Source organism: Perissodus microlepis, chromosome 17 (assembly GCF_051167445.1).
Source record: "Perissodus microlepis isolate ML-2025 ecotype Zambia chromosome 17, ASM5116744v1, whole genome shotgun sequence".
Lineage (NCBI taxonomy): Eukaryota > Metazoa > Chordata > Actinopteri > Cichliformes > Cichlidae > Perissodus > Perissodus microlepis.
Window position 1 is genome coordinate 10,421,470 of NC_140477.1, and position 25,560 is coordinate 10,447,029.

The 25,560-nt window shown below is 39.4% G+C and overlaps 1 protein-coding gene across 16 annotated transcripts in view; it reads left to right on the top strand.

Moving 5' to 3' along the window:
- Positions 1 to 25,560, top strand: part of cacna1c (calcium channel, voltage-dependent, L type, alpha 1C subunit) — a 235,227-nt gene that overhangs the window by 57,840 nt on the left and 151,827 nt on the right. For all 16 annotated transcript variants that reach the window (XM_084910578.1, XM_084910568.1, XM_084910562.1 and 13 more), the window contains exons 2-3: positions 7,287 to 7,719; positions 16,389 to 16,494. In XM_084910578.1, coding sequence (XP_084766704.1) covers positions 7,287 to 7,719; positions 16,389 to 16,494 — 539 coding nt within the window. The remainder of the gene's footprint in view (positions 1 to 7,286; positions 7,720 to 16,388; positions 16,495 to 25,560) is intronic.

Genomic DNA, 25,560 nt, shown 5'->3' on the forward strand with positions numbered 1-25,560 from the left:
CATTTTTGTGTGGAATATCCACATACACAGTTTCTTCACTTTTCATCACCAGGTAGCTTGTTTAGTTTAATGAATAAATCAATTTACAACAGGATTTTTACAGCTAATGCTTACACCAATAAATAACTGTTACAATAAAAAAATGGCTTGAGCAACAAAAATACACACACTTGTTGTTAGTTTATTATTTATAACCAAAAAATGTCAATATGTCTTGCTGTTACCTCTTTGTGTTGACATCGCAAAGTGGGACAAACTACCTCAGCTGTAAGAGCCAGAGGTGTGTGTGCTGACTGGTTGTGTTCAAACCAATAAGAAGCATCTTACTTTCAGTGTGCGCTAAATGAGCCGGAATTTCTCCTGACAACAGGCTGCCCTTTTGCCCATTAACAGTAAATTTTCTGTGCAGTGTGGCAAATTTTCAGTTTGTTTGGTTGTCATGATTATTCAGCAATGCCCCGATCACAAGCATGTGATTTCCACTTTGTGTATTTTCCTTGTAAATTACATGCATGTCCTGCTTGTTTTATGTTTGTGTGTGTGTGTGTGTGTGCTGGGGAGTATCATAGATTAAGAAAAGCAGGTGTGTATGTGTCTTATTTTTCAAGGGGAGCAGGTGTGCGTGTGTGTTGAGGGTAGCAGGTGTGTGTGCATGAGTGTGTGTTTGTGTGCCGTGCTCACTCGGCCAGATAATGGGCACATATGGACAGTGTGAGAGAGAGACAAATGAGAGACACACATATGCGCACACAGTGTGTACATGAAGGAGTAGACTGTGTGTACGTACAACAGATACATAAACCTTTTAGCTTGCTTTGGGATTTGTGAGTACACTCGCTCCATGTATGTGTAAGTGTGAGCGTTAGTGAGTGGATGACACATAAATTGGTTAAAAAGTAGTATTAGCATTACAAGTGGTATTTACGATGACAGCGATAATGAGGGTTAAGCGTGATGGGATGTCATTCAAGATCTGAAAAGCGTGGAAGAAGTGACAATCTTTGTCACTGAAATAATTATTTGTGTCGTCTTTTGCTTAGTGTCTTAGTCCAGGCATGAGGCCGAAGGTGACTGCTACAGGCGGCGAGGAAGGAGCGGTGTTGTGGATCAGATTAGTTATGGGCTAACCTCTCTTTTCAGTTAAGGAGATGGGTGAGAGCAGGAGTGAAAGAATAATTGTCAGCTATTTGGAGATGACAGAGAGGCAAGTGATGGGAGAAAGAGTGAGAAGCAGCAAGGCAAGAGAGATAGGGAAAAATGGAGAGGCGATGGGTGAGGGGTGGGGGTAGATTAATGGAGGAAGGGTGCACGACTGAAAATGAACTTGTCTGCTGCTGGAGAGTCAATGGAGGGAGGGACAGTTGTATAGATTAGGGAGAAAAGAAGGAAGGGGAAAAGAAGGAGAGGATGAGGAGGTGTGGGTTAGGGAAGGAGAAAGAAATAGAGATGAAAAGATAGAGGGCAGGTTTTTAAGAGGATATTTGGCAACGATCAGGACCAAGAGGAGGAAAAAAATAGGAGAGGAGGAAACAGAACACTTAAAACAAAGGAGATAGTATTTTCATAAGATGGAAAAGAGACCAGCTTTCGCCACAAAAATATATATATATATTTTTTTCTGCGTCTTATTAGAGGTGACATATGTTTGTGCGTGTCTGCATGTGTGGACCCTAGCTCAATTAGTGTGTGATCAGGTGTCATCATCAGTTAACTGACTGATAATTGCATCTTTACTGTCCGTTCAAGCAGATCCCTGTTTAAAAGCAGACGGAGAGTGAGATTGTAAAAACGAGTGAAAAAAGAAGCAAGGAAAAAAGACCAGATTGAGGGAAAGACTTGAGAATCATTTTGGATGGCATAATCTGATTGGTCCTTGTCTTTGTTCGTTATCTGGTTGAGCCAATTAACAGAGCAAAGCGGCATAATACTTTGTAAGCTTTCCACTAACGCAGTTATTGACACTGTAAATTGCAAAGGAACCGTACTTTGCTGGTAACCAAAATTAGACCAAACGATCTGGAGAATACTGTCTGTGTGCAAGTGCAGAGCAGCAATGATATTTTGAGGCAGAGTGCTTAGAGTTGCAGTGATAGTATCTTTCACCAGTCTTTATCTTTAAGTAGATAACAGCTCCATTGAGTTTAGTTTGAATCACGGCTCATTACAGTCTCCAGCTCAGTTCACAGTGAAGTTTGACTCAATTTCACTTCAGGTTCACTTCAAGTTCATTAAGAGTGAATGCTGACTGTCTTTACAGTACACAGCTGGATGTATAAAGTCCCTCTGCTTCCTATTCATTGATTTGACCCTGATTTATCCCTGGACGATCATAGATAAATTCATCATTGTTTATTTTCCACTGGCTTTAGCTTGTATTCATTTAATTCTCATGCATTTTTAGTTTATTATTATTATATGTCACAAGGGAGGGGACCCCTTGGGGTGCCCTGTGTTGTCTCCCGGTGTGATGTTGGCAGCAGATCCTTTGGGTCCTGTGGGCTTCAGGGTTTGGCCTCTGTGGACTGGCTTTGTTCTGCTGCTTGCTGCAGATGCTCGTACAGACTGGGATCTGGGGACTCTGAGAAGCACAGCAAAGAGCCTGAGGCACCGATGAGGCTCCCAAACAGTTTCTGATCAGTTTTGGCGGTGTGGTTCAGCTGGGGGAGGTCACTGCTTTTGAGGCGTGCCATTGCTATTGGAAGGAGGTGCTTAGTCTTGCAACAATGTTTAGGTGAGTTATATTCATCAGAGTAACATGAAAGCACAGACCAAAGAACATTTATGATGAGTTAGCCTGGCCTAAATGGTGCTACACTACAAAACTTGTGGTGGATAGATGTTGAAAATGAAGAACCTTATGTCTGCGAGTCTACTAAAATAACAATGACAATAACAGCATAAAAATGAACCACTATGTGTTGTGTAATGACAATAGTGGTTTTAAGTCCTTTACACTTTTTTCTGTTCGCTTTTTCTGATTTAATTCATATATTTTTGTTTTCCCCTTCGCTAGTCTTTCAGCCTCTTCTTCCATTCATCCCACTCTTTCTCATGGTTTAAACTCCCTTCATCCTCCATCCTTTTCCCTCCTTCCCCTCATCCTTTGCTTGTCCTACCTCTCCCTTTCTCTAGGAATCATATTTCCACGGAATGCTGTGTTTCCATTAGAGCTGCTAATAGAATTATAGTCGGTCACATGAGCTTGTGCAACACACACAAACGCATGTCCGTGCATATGCATGTGAGAGGACGGACGCACAGGAAAGACACGCGGTCAGACAGATTAGTATTATTAAAGTTTTACTCTCCTCTAATCCTCTGAAACTCGCTCATACAGCACACATACTAACAAACACACACTCTCTTGGTGGGGTACACCCTGTGTGAGGAGCAGGCTATGTGAGATAAACTGATCACACAGCAGTACAATATGCTGAAAGTGATTATGTGTGAGTGTGTTTGCGCGTGTGCGTTTGTGAGAGATAGAGAGCAAAGGAGAAATGATGATGTGCAACAGAAGTCAGGAAGCAGTTATTAACTTGCACTGGAGGAAGATATGCTCCAGTATAAAGGAGCATCTGAGACAGAGCCAAAATGCATGTTTGATAAAAGAAAATTTTACTATGCTGATTTTAAGGAAATCTCTAAATTCAACCCCTCACTTTATTAAAAATAAATAAATAAATGAGGGGAGTGCAGTTTCAGCCAAGTAATGAGATGAAAGATATGCTTGAAAATTGAAACCACAGTGGTTTTTCTCATAGGACACAGCTGCATCTGATACCAAGTGACTTCATTGCTGGTAAATGTAAAGAGCACCTCCTTGGGCATGACTGCTCTATTCAAAGCACACTACTCTTTAAATATTTGCAGATCTGGTGCTGTTGTTTTTTACTGCATTTGTTGTTGTTTTTTAAGATCACTTCTACCTTGAGGGCATTGCAGTTTATTTTGTAATAGAAGCAATAAAGTTTATTTATATAGCACTTATCCAAACAAATATTACAGCAGACTTGCCATAAAAAACAACTTACCCACATACACAAATAAAACCAGCAATCCACATTATTAATAGAACAAATCATAACAGAAAAGTCTGAAAATGCAAAACCGCTATATCAATAAATACTAAGAATGAATAAGAGTTAGCTAAAAGGCTAGCTTTGAGTTACATTGTTTTCCTTAAGGATGACAAGCCAAGCAAATGACGGATGTTATCACTATAAGGAGTGGAATATGGCTATCTATTCATATTTTCATATAACATTAACAGTAAGACTGCATTTTGGTTGTATTTCAGTCACTAATCCCAACAGAAGGTCGTGTTAGTTGCTAGCTAAGAGTGCTAGCTGTTGCCCCAAAAGTAGAAAGACTCTTATGGCATGTAAACATACTAAGTCAAGTATTATAAGGATCTATATAAGTTATTTTTATGTCATTGCTGTATTATGGTTTTGTGTCTTGACTTCTGCAGTGCTGCAAAAAGTCCTTGATCCCAAGTTAACTTGTTGGTGATAGCTGTGAGTCAGAGTAGCTAGCTCTTTGCTATATTTTGAAATGTGTTGTGCAAAGTAAATGTAGCTGTATGTGCATAACATCTTATTCACTGTAGGCCATTTACGCAAAGTAGGCTATGGATAATTTTCTACAATGTCTTAATATAGCTATATCTAGCTGTACCATTGTTTGTTTGTTTTTTGGTTACATTAAACTTATTAATGGTATAAAGTCAATAAAATTAGGCCTGCTACCATGAATGCATCAGTAAATTATCTATCTATCTATCTATCTATCTATCTATCTATCTATCTATCTATCTATCTATCTATCTATGGTTTACGCCACAGTTGCATGCAAAAAAGCTGAAATTAGTAACTAACTTCTCAAATAAGTCCAGTGTGTTGTTTCTTTCTGTCATGTGTGTATAATATTTGTGTTTTCTTGTTTTTATGATTGAATGCCTAACACAGTTATCATCATCATTGTCATGCATATTTATATAAATATTTGACTTTGTTGGATCACTTAAGTAGCATTTAAATACAAGCACATTTAAAACGGTTGTACTGTTTTTCATGGGAGTATCAGAGTCCAGTAGCTGTACATATTTGAAGATTCAGTGTGCTTGTTGAGGCTTAAGAGTTGTTGTTAGAGGCATGGTACATGGATTAAAAAGAGAGGGAAAGAAAAATAGGGAACTAATTATACTGATTAAGTAATTAGCAACTTCAGTAATGAATTTTAATATATCTTTAGTAAGGGACAAATTATTACATTTTACATTGGCAAAAAGCATGTGAGATTTGCCAGCACCCTTCTAAGTTGCTCTTGACGAGTCAAATTCTGTGGATAATGCTACAGTCACAATGAATTTATAATCTTGTTGCCTTTGAAATAGTTTCTTCGAAGACAAGGACCAGGTCTGTGACCACTTGCAGGTAGCTGCTGTTTTCAAAACCACTTTGACGCTTCAAGATGGCGATGAAACGCTGTCAGTCGGCTATCAGTTTGGCAATTACATGCAATTTGTTTGTGATGATATGCGAATTAACTCTTATAAACGCAAATATGTTAAAAATATTTTGCAGGCAAGTTCCGTTCATCGGCACAGACTGACTAAGATGGATTGCAACATGTTGACAATCAATCACCGCAACTACTTGCATTCAATCGCTGAATACGAAAAAAAAAAAAATTTAGTCCAATCACCAGGCAACCATCCATTTTCCCTAGTCACAGGGATATTGCTGTCCTATTTTTACTTTACTGTGACTGAGTAAGAAAGCAGCACTTGCAGATGATTAGGCGATAGATGTATATACACTCTGTGCATGTATTATAGTCACTATAGTCCTCAGGATCTGATGTACTGTTCCCTCAGGCCATCGCCCAGTGTGAGTGCATTTGTAAAAACCTGTAGCAGTGAAGTGAGAGGAGCAGGATTTTAGCAGACATTGTGAATGCCCTGTAATTGTAGGATAAATCTACTTCTCTCCTCCTCCTCCCTCTGAACCCACTCACATTTCTCCTTCCTCTGTCTTTCTAGCTCCTTATCTCTGTTGCAACAGCACAGGATGGATTAACTTTACAGAGGTTCTTTAACTTTTGGATTCTTCCTCTTCCAAAAGAATTGCACTTTATGAGATTTACGAATTCGACATTGCTAAATCTACAAAGATTAAGCTTTTCATTTCCACCATGCATTAGTTGTGCTAAAAGATCTATTGATCTACTATATGGCACTGCAACATCGAGATAATGATATATATATTCCAGTTTGTATGATTAAATAGTATATCTACTAAATCTATTGCGTTCAAGCAATTTAACAATTTTGAAATTAGTTTTTCTTTTTAATCATTAAAAACCAACATTTTCTGCTTCGATATCAGTAGCTCTGACTACTGTTTCACAAACATACCCTTGTCTCTCCAAAGCACTGTTACTTCTTCCATCTGTAGGAAAATTTCCATGTGCACTTGCACGCTTGGCTTTGTGTGAATAATAATTGTTTGCATAAAATTTCAGTGTATAATCTATATGCACAGTGGAAACATTTGTTGAGTTGTCAGAGAGAAGGAGGGCTGAGAGGATATTATAACTGTCTTTAATCTGGCTAAGCATACAGTATGGTTAATCCGGTGTCTTCGTTTTACACCGTCTTTCCCACGATTTGTTTGCGTAAAACTATGTAATCTCACAGAGATTATTGTAATTCTGTCTCTCTCTTCTTTTTTATCTTTTATTTCAATACAAGCATTTGTTGTCCCCAGTCTTATTCTTTTCAGGGCTAAACACGTTCTGGATTTTTCAGTGTGTATTAATCTTTAAAGCTGGGAGACCTATCTTTTTAAACATGTTAGTTCCCTACAACTACACCCAAAGAACTGTTTGCTACTCAGTTGTTTTTAATCTCCCCAAGTAGACATTGCTAAATTCTTGATTGAGGGATCCAGCCATGCACAAGTGGTACTAGTGCCATCAAGTCTTTCAGATGGATGTTGAAGTACTACATTTGATGGCTTGTGATGAAGACATCACAACATTGCCAAGACCTTAGACTTTCAGTTAAAGCGGTTAGCTCTTTTGAACTCGATAGCTAGCAAAAATATAAAGTACAGGGCACCATAACTGATGAGTTTGTGCTTTATCCAGCCTCTTCAGAATAATCTAACAAACCAACAAACTAAACAGTTTTTTGAAGCAAATCCCTTCTATAAGTAATCCATAAATTTATGTAGCTAACTTCCTGTCTCCTCTGTCTTTTCTCTCTTTCTCAATTCCAGGCTCCGACTACTCTCCCCCTCCCCCTCTTCCTCGACCTCCTCCACCTGGCCTGACCAATGAGCACAGTGGTGGCACTAGCCATGGCGACCATGGTGGAGGAGGGGGCGGGGTCAACCATGGAGTGGGCATGGTTGGTCTGGCTCCAGAGCACATCCCCACACCGGGGGCAGCCCTGAGCTGGCAGGCGGCGATCGATGCCGCGCGGCAGGCGAAGATGATGGGTAATGCCGCATCGGGTGGAGGGGCGGGGCTTGGGTCCGGAGGGCGAGGGCCCATCTCCACGGCCAGCTCCACGCAACGGAAGAGACAGCACTATACCGCTAAACCCAAGAAACAAACCACAACGACAGCCACAAGGCCGCCACGGGCTCTACTCTGCCTCACACTCAAGAATCCTATCCGCAGGGCCTGCATCAGCATCGTAGAGTGGAAGTATCCTTCAACAAACTATGGGTGGAGGGTTGTTCCCTGTGTAGTGCTTTCTCACAGATCAGATCCTTATCGATTGGTTGCATAGTCTAAAGAAAATCAGTTAAAAGTAGAATTTGTCCATGTCAGTTTCAAGATGTAAAGGGTTATGGACCATCTTTATCATTGTACTGGAGATTTGTATGATGACATTTCTATATTTTACAACTATATATAATGTTCCTGTGCAAACATATACATGTAGGATAACTATGTTTCAACTGCAAACCACGGACTTTATCTGATCGTATTTCTTTATTGGTCCTGTCCCGTTGTGAAGCCTCAAGCTAAGCTTTTTTGTTGTTGGCATTTTTGAGTTTTAAAACTGGATGTGATGAGAAAGGGGTGAATCTGAGAAAGTGATATATATATATATATATATATATATATAGCAGTCTCCCAGAGTAGAAACTTGTCAGTCAAACTGTGACTCAAATCCTTCCCAAAAGCCCATAAATTCATGAGTAAAGTATTAGCAAAGGCTATAGAGCATGGAGGGAAATTACAGTTTTCCCACAGACTTCGCCCTCTGATGGCCATTGTATAGAATGCAGGCTTAAAGCACTTCCTCATTGGCTCACCTTTAAGGCCCAGAAGCTACATCCATCTTTTATATACAGTTCTTGCTGCAACCATATTCCACCCCCTATTTTCAGATTTAGGATGAAATTATTGGAGAGACGCAGATGGAACAGCATGTCATAAAAAATAAAATTATAGCTAATTGATGTTTTTATATGTATGATTAATAACTGGTAGATGATGCACAGATGGCTTTACAAACAGCTGATTCTGAAGCGTCTTTTTCTGTTATTTCAAAGTGGATTTATGTATGTCTTTTGCGCCTTTTTGTCCTACTGAACATCCATTCCCATTCTTTAATTTTAACTTTAAAATTTCTTTCCAGGACAATGAGTAAAAATTTCCATGGTCCACTGAGAATATTTTATCCCCTTCCTCCCCCCATAATGATAATCCCATTCGTATGGGGCTTTAATCAATCTCTCTCTGTCCTCTAGCTCTCAATAAGTGTGATTTTCCCTCTGCACTCAGTAGTCTTAATCCCTTCTCCCCTTCCTCTGCCTGCCCTTCTCCCTCTTTTTCTACTCTTCTCTTTCATCTTACATTCTTTATTTCTGTTTTCTCACAGGAGGATGAAAAAATTGTCTCATTTTCATCCCTCCTTCACACTTCTCCCCTTGCTATTTCAAAGTGTATTTATCCTCTTTCCCCCAGGTCCATCCACACCTCTGTTCATCCTTTACCCCCACCCCCTATCCTCCACCTAGGAGTCTCAACATTTAATAGCCAACCCTCCCTCTGTCCACCCAAATCCCAAATTCTTACTGTTCTTCCTTTTAACCCTGCTTCTCCAGTTTTTTCTTTAAAAAAAAATATATTTTTAAGTTCCTGAACATAATGACATGGTTCTCCCTCAGGGTGCGAAAGAGACGGGGAAATGGAGAGATAGACAGAAATGGCCTGTGTCACACTCAAAATAATCAATAATAGGTGCATGTCCACATAAGCCTCGACTCAGCAAGAGCACAATTGCACACGGTTCTTAGAGGAACAGAAGGAGAGGAAAAGGAGGGGTCAGGAAAATGAGAAAGGCAGGGATGTGGGCAGGACATTGATGTCGACAGGAGAGATAATGGAGCTGAGTAACAGAGAAGGGACGGAGGGAGCGAGAGATTGAGGGGAGGACGGAAAAGGTAAACAAGAAAATAGTGAGTGGAGTGGAGGGAAGGAGGTAGAGGTGTGGGTTTAGAATAGAAGGATCATAAGGGAAGAGAAGAGGAAGGAAGTAAAAAGCAGTGCAAAATGGTAGGAAATAGAAGAAGATATAGGAAGTATGTGTTTTAATGCATGTGCTGGGTGGGTTGCATTAACAAATTATCAAGTCACAATAAATCAGTGTTGATAATATTATAGGCTCTAATGGACAAATGGACCTCACATGCTCACACTATAAGCTAGTCTGAAAAACATTGTTCAGACTGCTTGATAATGTCAGAAAGCTCAGATTTTGCATTACTGTTGATTGTTTCACCCCTTAGTGTCTGTTAATGAACAAAAAACAACACTGCATTTGCGCTGCCTAATGACTTCCAGACAGAAAGATGAATATGCTATACTAGCTCTTTTTGTAGCAGGGACAGATCTAAAGGGGGCAAGGGGAGCAACTGGCCCCCTGCTGTAGAAACTTGCCCCATCCAGCAGCCGCCCCAACTTTTATGTCCTTAAAATACTTTTCGTCTGTGCAAGACTGCCATTATTTTGCCAGTGAGTACTGCACGGTGTGAGCAAAGTTTTTCTGCTTTAAAACTTGTAGAAAAATCCCTTTGTCTTTGTTTTCTTAAATGAGATAATGATACTTTAAATGGTTTTTGTGGATATTTTGGTAATTTGCCCCTGCTTTGCCCCACCATGTAAGGTTTTCTAGATTTTCCACTAACCCATTGTGGATACTACAAAATTTGTAGTATTAAGAGCTGTGCTTTGTACAACTTTACACCTGGAAAAACAAAATGGGAAGGATACTTTGGCTTTAGCTAGGTGGTTAGTTGCTAACGTCTCTTTACATTCTTTTCCTGTAAATTGCTAGCTAGAGCCTCCTTTCCAACTGTGTCATGAATATGGTGAAAGACAGGAAGCAGGAATAGTCAAGGATCAGACTCTCGTCTTTCAGGTCTTTCAGTCATCAAAAAACAAGTTTTATGACTATAACCTAGCCTAGCCTGGCACAGTGGGCATTGTTATAGTCTGAGCCTGACATTACAGGCTATATTTATCCAAAAACTACAACGAAAAAAGTGCTTAAGTTTCACAAATTTTAATTTGAACAAAAGTTTCCATTTTCATAGATTCCCTCCATCATGCAGGTTAACTTGTGAATCTGCCATGAATTCATGAAAGTGGAGTCAGACCTATATTATTGAGTTTGTTTATGGAAACGGTGAACGTGTCGTCCCGACGGTCACCTTGTGTATCTGTCATTATCGTGCCAATAACCTATCAACTGTCCAGCTGTGCAGAAGCTGGAAAATATAAGCCAAAAGCATGAATAAACCCTGAGGGCTGCTGGAACAATCTAACCCAGTGACTGATGAGCATTCAGATTATTAGCCACAATTCCCTGAAATCATTCATTTAAAGTGCTCTAAAGTGTGGGAAAGAAAAGAGCGTTGGTGAGGTGACAGAAAGAAAATGGACATTAAAATGTGCTCTTAAAGAAAACTGCAGCTAAAAAGGCATGGCCTCTGAGTCACGAAGAAACGTGGAAAAAACACAATTAACACCATTAACACCAAGTCTTTGTTTTTCTGTTTTTCTATTTAACCTCCCTGCTATGGGATGTCCTTCGTAACCGCAGTGCGGGCATGCTGTTGAACATGTGGGTGACTCGGTGTCCACTCTGGTGTATGTTTTGTTTATATATGTGAGGCTTTATGCGTGCATGTCCTGTGTACTGTGAGTACCTCTGTCTCTGGAGATAGAGATCCAAAATCCTCTGCTTTTCCTCCTCTGTTACCATGACAACTGCTGCTGCTCTCAACAGGTCAATGGGGCCCGTCTAAGCTCACACAAGCACACACTCAGATTAGAGAACACACAGCAACACTCTTGAAGAACACACACGTACTTGAACACAGCTGATAAAGGACTAAAACACAGACACACAGTGCTCTCGCGTGCTGTGTAATTATAGCCTGGAAACATTACCTGCACACTGCAAGGTCAGCGAGAGAGACATCTTCCTAACTACCATGTTCTCTATATGAAATCACACTAAGTTGTCATTTTCAAAAGGTGTTATTTAGCGCCTTTACAAACAGACACATGCATGCACACACTTCCCAGCTACAGCTAATAAACTCCACAGGCTTACATGAAGAATTGCACTGTTCGTATACATTTTCAAACTAGATATCGGGATATCAGCATAACAAGTAACCTCACTCTCCTCGATAGTATAAGTATAGCCCAGATTCTTTATGGGCTTTTGAAAATTCAATTCAATTCAATTCAATTTTATTTATATAGCGCCAAATCACAACAAAAGTCGCCTCAAGGCGCTTCATAGATACAGAGAAAAACCCAACAATCATATGACCCCCTATGAGCAAGCACTTTGGCGACAGTGGGAAGGAAAAACTCCCTTTTAACAGGAAGAAACCTCCGGCAGAACCAGGCTCAGGGAGGGGCGGCCATCTGCTGCGACCGGTTGGGGTGAGAGAAGGAAGACAGGATAAAAGACATGCTGTGGAAGAGAGACAGAGGTTAATAACAGATATGATTCAATGCAGAGAGGTCTATTAATACATAGTGAGTGAGAAAGGTGACTGGAAAGGAAAAACTCAATGCATCATGGGAATCCCCCGGCAGCCTACGTCTATTGCAGCATAACTAAGGGAGGATTCAGGGTCACCTGGTCCAGCCCTAACTATATGCTTTAGCAAAAAGGAAAGTTTTAAGCCTAATCTTAAAAGTAGAGATAGTTTCTGTCTCCCGAATCCAAACTGGAAGCTGGTTCCACAGAAGAGGGGCCTGAAAACTGAAGGCTCTGCCTCCCATTCTACTTTTAAATACTCTAGGAACAACAAGTAGGCCTGCAGAGCGAGAGCGAAGTGCTCTAATAGGGTGATATGGTACTACAAGGTCATTAAGATAAGATGGGGCCTGATTATTTAAGACCTTGTATGTGAGGAGCAGGATTTTGAATTCAATTCTGGATTTAACAGGAAGCCAATGAAGGGAAGCCAAAACAGGAGAAATATGCTCTCTCCTTCTAGTCCCTGTCAGTACTCTTGCTGCAGCATTTTGGATTAGCTGAAGGCTTTTCAGTGAGTTTTTTGGACATCCTAATAATAATGAATTACAGTAGTCCAGCCTGGAAGTAATAAATGCATGAACTAGTTTTTCAGTGTCACTCTGAGACAGGATATTTCTAATTTTAGAGATGTTGCGCAAATGGAAGAAAGCAGTCTTACATATTTGTTTAATATGTGCGTTGAAGGACATGTCCTGGTCAAAAATGACTCCAAGGTTCCTCACAGCGTTACTGGAGGCCAAGGTAATGCCATCCAGAGTATGAATCTGGTTAGATACCATATTTCTAAGATTTTCAGGGCCGAGTACAATAACCTCAGTTTTATCTGAATTAAGAAGCAGAAAGTTAGCGGCCATCCAGGTCTTTATGTCTTTAAGACATTCCTGCAGTTTAACTAATTGGTGTGTGTTATCTGGCTTCATGGACAGATAGAGCTGGGTGTCATCTGCATAGCAGTGAAAATGTATGCTATGTCTTCTAATGATGCTGCCTAAGGGAAGCATGTATAATATAAACAGAATTGGTCCTAGCACTGAACCCTGTGGAACTCCATAATTAACCTCAGTGGGTGAAGAGGACTCTCCATTTACATGCACAAATTGGAGTCTATTAGATAGATATGATACAAACCACTGCAGTGCAGTACCTGTAATACCTACAGCATGTTCTAATCGCTCTAATAGGATATTATGGTCGACAGTATCGAACGCTGCACTGAGGTCTAGCAGGACAAGCACAGAGATGAGTCCACTGTCAGAGGCCATAAGAAGATCATTTGTAACCTTCACTAAAGCTGTTTCTGTGCTGTGATGAGCTCTGAAACCTGACTGAAACTCTTCAAATAAACCATTCCTCTGCAGATGATCTGTTAGCTGTTTGACAACTACTCTTTCAAGGATTTTTGATATGAAAGGAAGGTTGGAGATTGGCCTATAATTAGCTAAGACTGCTGGGTCTAGAGATGGCTTTTTGAGTAAAGGTTTAACCACAGCCAGCTTGAAAGCCTGTGGTACATAGCCGACCATTAGAGATAGGTTGATCATATTTAAGATCGAAGAATTAATCAATGGCAGGACTTCTTTGAGCAGTTTTGTAGGAAAAGATAAGAGATTATCTGAGTTATTGTAAACTGTATGTGGCGTTTATGTGATCCAACTGTATAGAGAGAAGCTCTAGAAATAACAGCTTCAGGGGTACTAGGATGCAATCCCAAAGTGAAATTCTGTTCCAAGCAACACAGTTAGCCTGTCAGAATGCAGAATTTATATATATATATATTTATATATATATTTGTGTGCTGCTGTCTGAGGCATGTAGCACCCAGGAAAATGTTACATTGTATCAGCTGTAAAAGCCTCTCAGCTTCATGGATGTTGATTTCAATTTTATTTACTCTGGTTAATTTTAAGCTCTCAGTTTGCTTGCAGCAAAATGCTGATTCCCAGTGATATTTCTTTTTTTCCTGTGGTCTTAAAGATGCATATTGCTATTGTTGTTATGCTAATTAATGTACGTTACGAATAGATTTGGTACAGACCTCCCGAATTTCCTCCAAGTGTTGTTTTGCTCTCAACAGCACAGCAGACAGTAGATTTATTATCATGCTGATGGAAGCAGACCTCAAGGGTTTTTGAAATTATGGGTCAGGAATGCAGAATGAGTCACAGGCCTATTTTTCAGTGGGTCCCCATATGTGTGAAGTGAGTTTAATGAGCCCTTGGTAGAAGGGTGAGTGATTAACTTTGATGCATTTTGGTCCCAAGCTGAACGAGCTGAATGATCTTGTGGCCGATGGTGTTCAAGAGTCAATTCATAATCCAAACATAAACAAAACATTTGCTTGATGGTAATAATTTGAAGCTCTTTCTCGTTTATGTGTTTCTTACAACAGAAGTTAAGCCTCTAAAATGAATAGGAGGTCTGTTTCTAGTCACACAGCAATTATTAATGGTGCAAGTAGTATGATTGCTAAAATTGTTGGGGCCATTTTTGGGGAATTACTTACCCATTTCTTATTGGTCATCTAAACCTATTGCAAGCAATACTTCAGAAGACTATAAGGCTGTGATCTGTAGAACTTGTTGGGGTTAAAATGAGAAAATCCAAAGTAAATTCAGACTTTTGCATCCAATTCTTGGTTTTTTGTTTTTGTTTCTTTTAAAGTCATTAAAGATGTGTGCTGCAGAATCATTCCACTCTGGAAAATAACAGTTCAAAGAAAACATTAAAAGCCCCCAAATTACCATGGCATTCATGCCCATGTTGAATGTATGTAAACTTCTAACCACATCTGAATGTTGATTTATTTTTTACCATCTGCAACTCAGATTGTCTAAATAAGAAGTTTATGACAGGCCAGACAGATCCATGCTTTAGTGATTTCTGCATCAAATTCTGACACTACCGTCTGAATGTAGCAGCAGAAATTGAAACTCATCAGACCGGGCAACATGTTTCCAATCTTCTATTGTTCAATTTTGGTGAGCCCATGTGAATTATAGCCTCAGTTTCCTGTTCTTAGCCGACAAGAGTGGCATCCAGTGTGGTCTTCAATTCCTGTAGCTCATCTGCTTTAAGGTTTTATGAGTTGTGCTTTTGGTGATGTTTTTATGCAAACCTTGGTTCAAGTGGCCTCAACCATGACTACATGTATAAATGCAATGAAGTGCTGTCAAGCGATTGGCTGATTAGATTAATTTACCAGTTGTTACAGCACCTGCCAAACCGCCACTTCCAAGTCCAACAGTGAGATTCGGTGTAGTGAATACTTAAACCCTGGTCTCAAGGACAAAAAAAAAAACCCAACTGCTTTCGCGGTATGATGCAATATGTTAGCGTCAGCTAATATATATGACTTTGCTGATGGTTTGTCTTCAGGATTGGAGGTTTTGACAGCCCGAGTCATCAGTATATTGCTGTTTACATTATACCTTGAGGTCTGGAGTCTAGACTAATTTGATATGCAGCCGAGAGTGAAGGCAGACAGGAGGGGAACAAAGTAAGAAAACGAAGGTAAGAATAGAAGAAGAGAGAGGGAAAGAAGAAGGTGGAGGGAAGTGACAGCAGTGGCAGTTTGTAATTGTGTTGATGAAAACCAGAGCTCCTCTATCTCTCCTTCACACTCTCCCTTTCTTCCTCTTTATCTGTAGCTCTCCTCTCTCTCCCACCCCTCTCTTTCTCTCTCTCTCTCTCTGAGGCCCAAAATAATGAGGTCACTCCCCTCTGAAGGACCGTTCCAAATAAAAGCCCTCTGTGTCTCTCCTCTCTTATTCCATCTTGCTCTCACTCTTTCCTCATCCCGTCTTCCACGCGACAGGCCTGCTCCTTGCCGCACCCATATTAGGCCATGCAACGTCTCTCTAACCCTCCCCTCCCTCCACTACGCACAAAGAGGTCTCTAAGTAACCCAGCGTGTGTCATTGTTAACAAAAAGCCAAACTCACTGACTTTGATCTCTCTCCTTGTGTACACTCCTTGTGCACTCTGCGATGTTTATATATACCTATGCTTATGTAAAGATGTATTACTGTGGTTAAAAATACCTTTCTGTTGAAACAACATGCCTAATATGAAGACTTTTTCTATACAAGGAGGTCAGAAACCAGAGTCTATATTATTTTGTGTTTTCCATCACAGATTTTAAAACCAAATCTGAGGTACTCCAAAAGCAGTAGAAATGTATTTGACTCAGTTTAATGTTTTTAAAGTGTACTGAAGTAAACCAAGATAATCATTGCTGTGTAAATGCCTCTTTATCTCTTGTTTTGTGTACACTATTCCACCTTAACTTTTCACTCAGACCATTTGAGATCATCATCCTGATGACAATTTTTGCCAACTGTGTGGCCTTAGCTGTCTACATCCCCTTTCCCGAGGATGACTCGAACGCCACCAACTCCAACTTGGTGAGTAGTGCATGATATTTAAGCTCTTTTACAGCTCAGTATGCTCGCTTGCGGCTTGGTATAATAGATGCTGCTTGGTTCACTGGGTATGTTTTTGCAATCCTGTTGCTTCGGCCTGACACTTGAGTTACCTTGTGTTTGTAGGGGGTGATTTATTAAGCAATTCATTAGCAGCATTTGCTGTTTTTCCTTAGCATTCTAGCGTGTAATTTGCACATTTCCGGTTGATTCATCCTTGTATGATTTACTGTCATGAACTGTATGCAGTTTTGCCAAGTTAGCGAAGGTACAGCATAAGAATGAGCGAGTAAAATTAATGAAAGGCAGAAACTTTGGGGAAAACGGGCATGGAATTACCCTAATTTATTGAAAAGGTTATTGATTATAACTTTTAACTTCAGTTCAGAGTTGTATGAAATATACAAAGCTTTGTGGGTTAATCTGATCAAAGATGAGGCCTCGTTTTTTGTGGGCAAAAACATCATTTTGGTCTGCACTGAGGAACTGCGAACTTTTGTTGGTGGTCTGACTTGACTTGTTTTAATTGGCTGATTTTCTTTCTTTCTTCTTTCATATTGTACTAAATGTTACATATTGAAGCAAAAATGAGTTATTAATAAAAAGAGATTTGCAAATTGTATTTTTGCATTGTTCGTTCATATGTTAAGAGTTGATAAAAAGCTTTGTATTAAACCTTTGAAACATTTAAATGGATTTCAGAGCTACACTGACAGTACCCACAATGATGACACGTTAAACTCAGCCATGATTTGATAAGCTTCTTGTGATGTTAGGAATGCTTGGCTTTTTCAGTCATAAAGTGTCCCCATAAATGGTCAGTGAGGCTGCAGTCAGGTGCTTGCAGATTATTACAGGTGAAGATTGGCATTACACTTAGCAGTCAGTTGATTTACTGCTATTGTCCAGTTTTACAGTGTCCAAAATCGTCATGATTATATTTCCCTTGTGAGTTTGATACACTACAGTATACAGTATCAGCTTTCTCCTGTTCCTTACACGTACCCTTTTGTTACTGCTGTCATTCCTTTTTAACAGGTCTTTAGTGGACTGAAGTGTTGTGTACTTCATTTAGCAAATCCCGTATCTGTGGTGAAGCTACTTTTCTGTCTTTCTGTGAAAATAACGCCTGATGTATTGATCTTTTGATTATGTGGTCAGTTTTGTTCTGCCTGACCGTGCTTGGGAAACAGCTGAACCAGTTTCCACAAAGCATTTGATGTGACTTACACTTCCCCCTAAGAATCCTTCAGCCTAGCCATGAGTTCATATTGAGAAATCCTCTATTTAACCCTCCTTTAGCACACTTGATTCTTCACATTTAGCTTCTCAGCTTCTTGTGTTTTAAAATGTTTCCAAGTGCTCAAAGGATTTCCAGGTTTCTATGACTGATATTCAGCGTGGTTCCAGACTTTTAGACTCGACTGTACATGTGAATTATGTGCGTCACATATGTGTGAATGTGTGTGTCAGCTGGCAAATGTATGCTAGTGTATAGTTACAGGGTTTTTCCTGGCTCGAATCTCTAGGGCTTGACTGTGACTGTTAAAATAGTGAGTCTATTTTAACTCATGTGACAGAAATCTATGCATTTTCTTGTTATTTCATAGAATTCTTCTATATTTGGTTAAAAACAAATGTTAATATAATGCTGGTGATTTTTCCTTTGGCTCTGGCTAAAACCTCTTTGGGAGATGCCAAAAAATCCTGTATGCAGACAAAACCTTATAGTTAGAGGAGACTAATCCCTCTGAGGCCTTGTAACATCTGGCGCTCTGTTTCCAACTCTTTCTTTCCTTCTTCCTAAGGATATCTTGTACAACTCACACTTTACTATGGCCTTCACATTTCCACACACCTCTACATGCGTTGCTGCATGTTTGGAGAATGGTTCCGTCTTGTCTTCTGAATACAAATAGCAGAAAAAGAGGCTCCATTTAGGCTTTTTTCACCTTGCATACTCATAATGTTGTGTTGGACTTACAGCACATCTGTGAATGATTAAATATTTGTTTTTATTTGTTTAACTGTATGGCAACCCTCTAATTTCTCGCATAAAGATACAGTGTCAGAGCAGGTGCATATGAGTCAGCAAACAGACAGCTGTTTTTTATCTTCTAGATCCATGCCCATCACCTACTCTCTCTGCTTATCACGCTTTGCTTTTTAGCTCTTTAATCACACTCTTTCATATAATTTGAAAGGTTCTATTTATGTTATCAAACCGTTAATAAGATTAGCAGCACAGACTGACAGAACTTGATCCTTCAGAGGCATCGAGAAAGGTGAACTTTCAGGTGAAAAGCAGCTAGCGCAGTCATTCATGTTGGAAACCCAAATGGAAATTCTGTTTTATGTAAATTATTATTTTGTCTTTCAGTGCAGAAGAGGTTTTTACTTGAAATCTGAACTGTATAATAAGTCTCTCAGTTTTTCCCAAAGTACGGAAGCACCGTAGAGGGCTTCAGTGTTCCGAAACCGTATAAAGCACAAAGCCCTGGCACACTGTGAGGAACACTGTTAGATAAAATGCAAGGCCTAATCAAAATTACTGTCAAGTCATATATTTTAGCCAACTTTTTTTTTTCTTTTTTGGACCCTACGGGTGGCCCCTCCCCACCTCCTAACTAAGTTAATGAACAGATACAACACACACAACCACTACAGCTGTGCTCAATTAGTTTTATAACCTTCTGACAGACAGGAAGCAGTGCGCAGATGGACCAGAGTCTTAAATATACAGGCGAACCATGTATATGTAAGTGTCTGTGCAGTATTAACAACTAGGCAACTTAAATCAAAAAGTACTTTTTTTTTTTTTTTTTTAGGCGGGTGGGGGGATAGATCTATTGCACAGCTGTCTGGCTGATTAATGTATGGAGGCATCAGTGGTTCAGATCTTGTTTCACTTAGACACAGATGTCGTCAAATGTGTGACAGTACAAAAAATATGGTGGTGGAAATATTCCTCAGAGGTTTTGGTGCATATTGACATCATAGCATCAAACAATTGCTGCAGATTTGTCAGTCATGCATCCCTGGGGCAAATCTCCAATTTTACCACATCCCAAAGGTGCTCTATTGGTTTGAGATCTGGTGACTGTGGAATGTATTTGAGTGTATTGAACTTATTGTTATGTTTAAGAAACAAGTTTGGGATAATTTGTTACATCTGTTGGAGTTTCCATAGTTGGTACTAAGGGGTAAAAAGTGTACTAAACAAATATCCCCTATCCTATTACACCACCGGTAGCAGCCTACTCTTTCATACAAGATGGGATTGATCAATGCTTGCTGTTTATGCCAAATTCTGACCTTACCATCTAAAATCGAGGCTCTTCAGACAAGGTGGCATTTTTCCCAATCTTCTGTTGTCCAGTTTTGGTAAACCTTTGTGAATTGTAGCCTCAGTTTGCTGTTTATTAGCTAAAAGGACTGGCACACAGTGTGGTCTTCTGCTGCTGTAGCCCGTCTACTTCAAAATGTGATGTGTTGTATGTGTCTCAAAGATGCTCTTCAACAAACCTTGCTCGTAACAAGTGATTATTTGAGTTATTGTTGCCTTCCTATCAGCTCAACGCACCCTGGCCATTCTCCTTTGACCTCTGATATCAACGAGGCAATTTCACTCAGGGAATTGCTGCTCACTAGGTCATCTGTCAGACACCAAGGAGCATGAGGCAGTAAAAGGCACTTAAATCACATTTCTTCTCTCTTCTGATGGTCAGTTTAAACTTCAGCGAGTAATCTTGACCTTGTCTATATGACTAAATGTGACAGGCTGGTTAGATACTTGCATTAATGTGCAGCTGAACACGTGTACCTAACAAAGAGGCCAGTCAGTAGAGGTGGGAATCACCATACATCCCACGATACGATATTATCACAATACTTAACACACGATACGATATTATTGCAATTTTTTAAAATATTTTGCGATATTCAGATTCTGTACATAAAGGTAAACTTTATCAATATTCATTTTATCTAATATCAAAGTCTCACACTCAGTCTTTCTCTCATTTCAGTCAGTTTTATTGTTGACAAACTGAACAGTTTGTATTACAGTCTAGTCCAACTTAACTGAATGCAACCATCTGGTACAATTATAGCTATTCTGAACTATGCAATTTATGAAAACTATGCAGCCCATTCAGCAACTGAAGAATTTGAAAGTAAATTAAAACAAAATATAATTTTACATTAAATAAAAAAGTTTTAAACTTAATTAAAATAAAATGTCTTAAATTAAAATAAGTAAAAAATAAGTAAATAAGAAAAAAATAAGAAAAAGGAGCTGATCAACATGCTCTGAAGTCAGAGCATGTTCCAGTCCACAAAAACTTTTTTTGTAACAAAATATCGATTTCTGCTGTCCCTGTATCGATACATTATTAGCAAACAAAATATCACGATACTACACAGTATCGATTTCTTCCCCCACCCCTACCAGTCAGTGTATTTTTGTCTTTATTCAAACATCTGCCACTAAACCGATACACCGTTTAATGCTTTTTAAATGTTTTTTGGTGTTTTTTTTGTGACAAACACATGTCAGAATGAGAACATCATATTTAATAACAGTGCCTTCATCTGATAATGCCATAAGGGCCTCTTAAGCATGTTCTTTATGTTTACGCTATTTAACAACTGGCCCTATTGAGCTTTTTTTTTCATTGTGTTTGCACAGCAGTAATTAAACCAAAGACTGCCAGAATCCATATTACTTTCCACTTTTTAATTTGCCAGAGTGTCTATTGTGATCCTCATTATATTCACATAATAATTTAGAGGATGGCTTTATCCAGAGCTGCTTTGATTAAGGACACTAACGGCCCAAATGACTCTTAATGCACATTTAGGAAGAGGGAACCTGTGACCATATTGTTTAACCAGCAGGAAACTCAGTGGCATGATCATTCCCGTTACACTAAGAGAAGTTAGTGTCACCTTTCCAGTGCTGCAGACTGTGAGGCAGCCCTATAATGTTAGTTTGAACCACGGGAGTCTTATAAATACTGCCTTCCTCACAGCTTAACCTTAACCTTTTGTGTTGTTATTTAGTATTGTTGTAGCATTTTCCATCCTTGTTGGATATTGCTGCCATTAATTTTCTTTCCCATGTAGCTTATCATTAAGTGTTTAGTCCCGTGTGATTTTGTTTGTTTACCAAAAGCTTTATTTCTTTCCATTTCTCCTTTTTTTATACAATTATCCTGCTGGTTGCATATGGCTGTTGCAGTTTGGAATCCATTTGCACAAGTTTCTGCCTTACCGTCTTCACTGCAGCAATGACACACTCCCAAGCTACTTGTTTCTCTTTTTTTTCTATCCACTATTTAGTCCACCCAATGATCGATGCCACCTGTCATCAGTCCATTCCTGTGATCTTGTCTTCTAAAGTTTTTTCATTGGCATTATATAAGAAGAACTTGCAGAGTAGCTGCCGTCAACTACAAATGGAACTGAGGAATATTCAAAATGTTCTTACAGTTATACTTTTAAGTATACTTGTAATAATGTATTTATAAATATACTCCCCCCCCCAACCCTGCTTTAATCATACCTGAGTTTCAGATTCAGTGTGGCACCCCCTCAGTAGGTTTGCAAGTCCTTGTTATGTAATACCACAGATCTGTTGTATTTCTCCCAGTTCAAGATTTCTATTTCTGTCTGCATCCCATAATGTGCCGCTCTGTCTCCTTGACGACATGCCCAATAATAGCAGCAGGAGAGGTTGTCATGGATATGGTAACCGTAGTGATGCGCCTCATCTGTCCTTGGTTACAGATGGGAAGGATAGGAACCAAAGTGTGAGAAAGTCTCTTCTCTCAGGGAGGATATATATGCTGCACTTTGGATCGTTCAGTTTAGCGACCACATTTTTTTCCTTTTCTTTTTTTAACTGTAAAATTTTTAAAATTTAAATGTGAGGCTAAATTTAAACACATTCACTTCACCGCTTCTCTCTTTCCCACCAACGCCTTTGTTCTATTCAGTCACATTTTTACTTCGCTGCTCTGACTAATCAGATCAGTATCTTTTAGATTGACAGAATAATGTCGCCATAACAAAGCAATTAGCTAATCGATACATCAGACTAGACACTGAGTAATTGAGAGGAGGGATAAGAGACCTACTGTCAGCTCGCTGTGGCATCCTGTGTGCACAAATACACATAACTAGTTAAATTTCTTTTGCATTTCACAAGGGGTATATTTGTGTGTATCTGTAGTGCGTGACGGAGTCTTCAGTGTTGGATGAAGTAGCTGCCGGCTCTGCAGAAGGCGTGTGAAATGAGCACCTTTGTATAAATGAATCACCTGTTTGAGGGTAATGGACCCCGGCACATCTCATACACACTCCTACCCAGTCTCTGTGTCTCATCTTTGCTTTTCTATACAGACAGCAGTATTTGTTAACACAGTTAACTTTTTTTTTTTTTTTTTAAACCAAACAGGATTTTTCTCTTTTCTTAAAGTTTATGGTGCTAAACTATATTGAGTGACACATTTTTGCTTTTTAACCACCTCCTTTATTTATGGTACAGGTTTTGCTACATATTACAACAACTAAAGTACTGCCTGTCTGCTGGTCTGAAAACTCCCATTCAATCAAGAGTTGAAAAACCAAACTTCCCACACTGGTACATCTTAGGTCCCTGAAGGTTCTTATCTATATCAGATATTATGATGTAATCATGATGCCTAGCAACCACCTACCAAAGGGCTAAAATAACTCATTTTTAGCATTTATGCACCTCATAAAAGCTTCTTGTTGTTTTAATTTCACACCAATCTAACTTATATCCACAATCCTTGAATATATATCTATATATATGTGTGTTCATATTATAACACCCTGCCTGTCAAACACTTAACGATGAACTAAAACGATATTTACATGGCAGAGCAGGACAAAGGTATAGGCATGTACGATTAATTCACTGTACATAACTTCAAAATTCATCTCTGATGATTGCATAACAATTTTTTTATTGGCTGTGCCTGTTCAATTTGAAAGTGGATTGTATTTGCGAAGATTTTACCTCTTGATGGGCCTACATGTATCCTTTGGATTAGTTTTCTTTTAATTAAAGTAATGAAAATTCCATTACCCATTCGTATATATTATGTTTATATTGCAGTTATTAAGTATTATTTATCACTGGAGCTAGTTGGACTTAAATAGGCAGTTAGCTCTCTGGACAGCAGAAACCCAAACTGAAAGCTCTGTTGCCTTCCTTTACCCAGGTTTACTGTGTTGATCATGACACTACGAACCACTTCTTTTTTTTGCAATTGCATAAGGTCCCTTTGACAAGAACCTTTTACATGGTGAAATTATAGAGTGGCATAGTTTGAAAAGCTGCTTCTTTGGTACTTAGAGTAAGCATTTGCCTAGATAGGTTTTCTTACTGGCCCTGGGCCAGTGAGCCATTGCTTATGTTAAATTTTGACCTGCATGTTCCTTCAAATATTGCCTGGTAAACTCTAGACTCTCCACTTGTCTTTCTCCACTTGTCTTGTTGTCATCTCATCATTTGTGCTGTAGAGGATCAAGTTGACATGCTGTTCCATTGGGTGCTACTCTGCTGGTTGCTAGGAATGTCTATTTATAGACCTCAAGGAACGATCAGCATCTGTCTTTATGTTCACTTATCTAACCACATTGGGTCTATGTTTTCTTTTAGTGATAGAGATAGTGTGTGTGCGCGTGCGTGCGTGCGTGCGTGCGTGTGTGTGTGTGGTGGGGCGGTGTTGCACAGAAAATGACTTTTAAGCAAAAGATTGGAGCAACTAGGTGGGAGTGAAGGATGTTTTGACTGACCCCCAAAAATCAAGCACCTAGCCATCCAGTGTGGTTTTACTGACTAAACAAGTGGGTCGTTCTAAAGAGCTCACAGAGGGCAGCTATGATCCTCAGGTTATCTGTTAATTAAAAGGTTGGCGGATCGATCCCTGACTCCTGTAGCTTGCATGTCAAAGTAACCCTGGGCTAGATATTAACTCCCAAGTTGCCCATGATGCCAGAGAAAAGCACTTAGACATAGATAATGTATGAATGTGTGTGTGAATGTTGCTTGAATAAGACTCAACTGAGTAGAAGCTGTTATGCAAGTACCAGTCCATTTACTGAATTAAAACTTTTATATTTATTCTTTTAAACTTTTTAAAACTTTTTATAGGATACCACACCTGCAACAAGTGAAAACTTTTCCCTTCTATATATTTCAACTCCATAGAAGTGGAAGACCACATAAAGCCACAGAGCAGTGTCGCCGAGCACTAAAGCACATAGTGTGTAAAAGATTCTGCTGACTTAATAACTTCAGAATTCCAAACTTCCTCTAGCATTAACATCACCATCAAAACAGTGCACCAGCGGCTTCATGGTCAAGCAGCTCCTGCAGGTGTAATGTGTTGATGGCCCAGTACTTTTGTCCATATAGCTGCCTGTTTAAAGGAAGCGTTTCCTGCTGCTGTTGCGAAGTGCTTGGTGAAAAGGGGTCATTTGATAGTTGGGTTTTTCTCTCTATTATTGTAGGGTGTTTGCCTTACAACAAGGGCCTGATGCGACTGCTGTTGTGATTTATAAATAAAATTGAATTGAATTGAATAGCATACAATGCAGTGCAAAATACAACCGGTGACTCTTGCAGCCACAGCCTGCACTTGCCACTAGCAAACCACTGTTACCTGCAAATGGTTTGGCAATGAACAAATTGCTTTACATATGCACAGGGAAGGGCTTTTTTTTTCTTTCTTTCTGCTAGAGTGACTACCAATGTTCCCTCTAATTTTTCATGTGTCTGAGCGAACGCACAAACTCCCTGGGCGATCCCTTGGACCACTGTGAGAAACAGCAGACGTGTGGACTGTGGTCACGCCAGCATCAAATCCATCCAAGTTACATGGTTAAAATTATATTAAATTATAATTATATTAAAATAATCAAATTATAGCATTAACATCTATGTTAGACTACTTTTAATGAACTGATTTAGCCCACTTACAATGAAAATTAAAAAAAAATCTTGTTCATGAC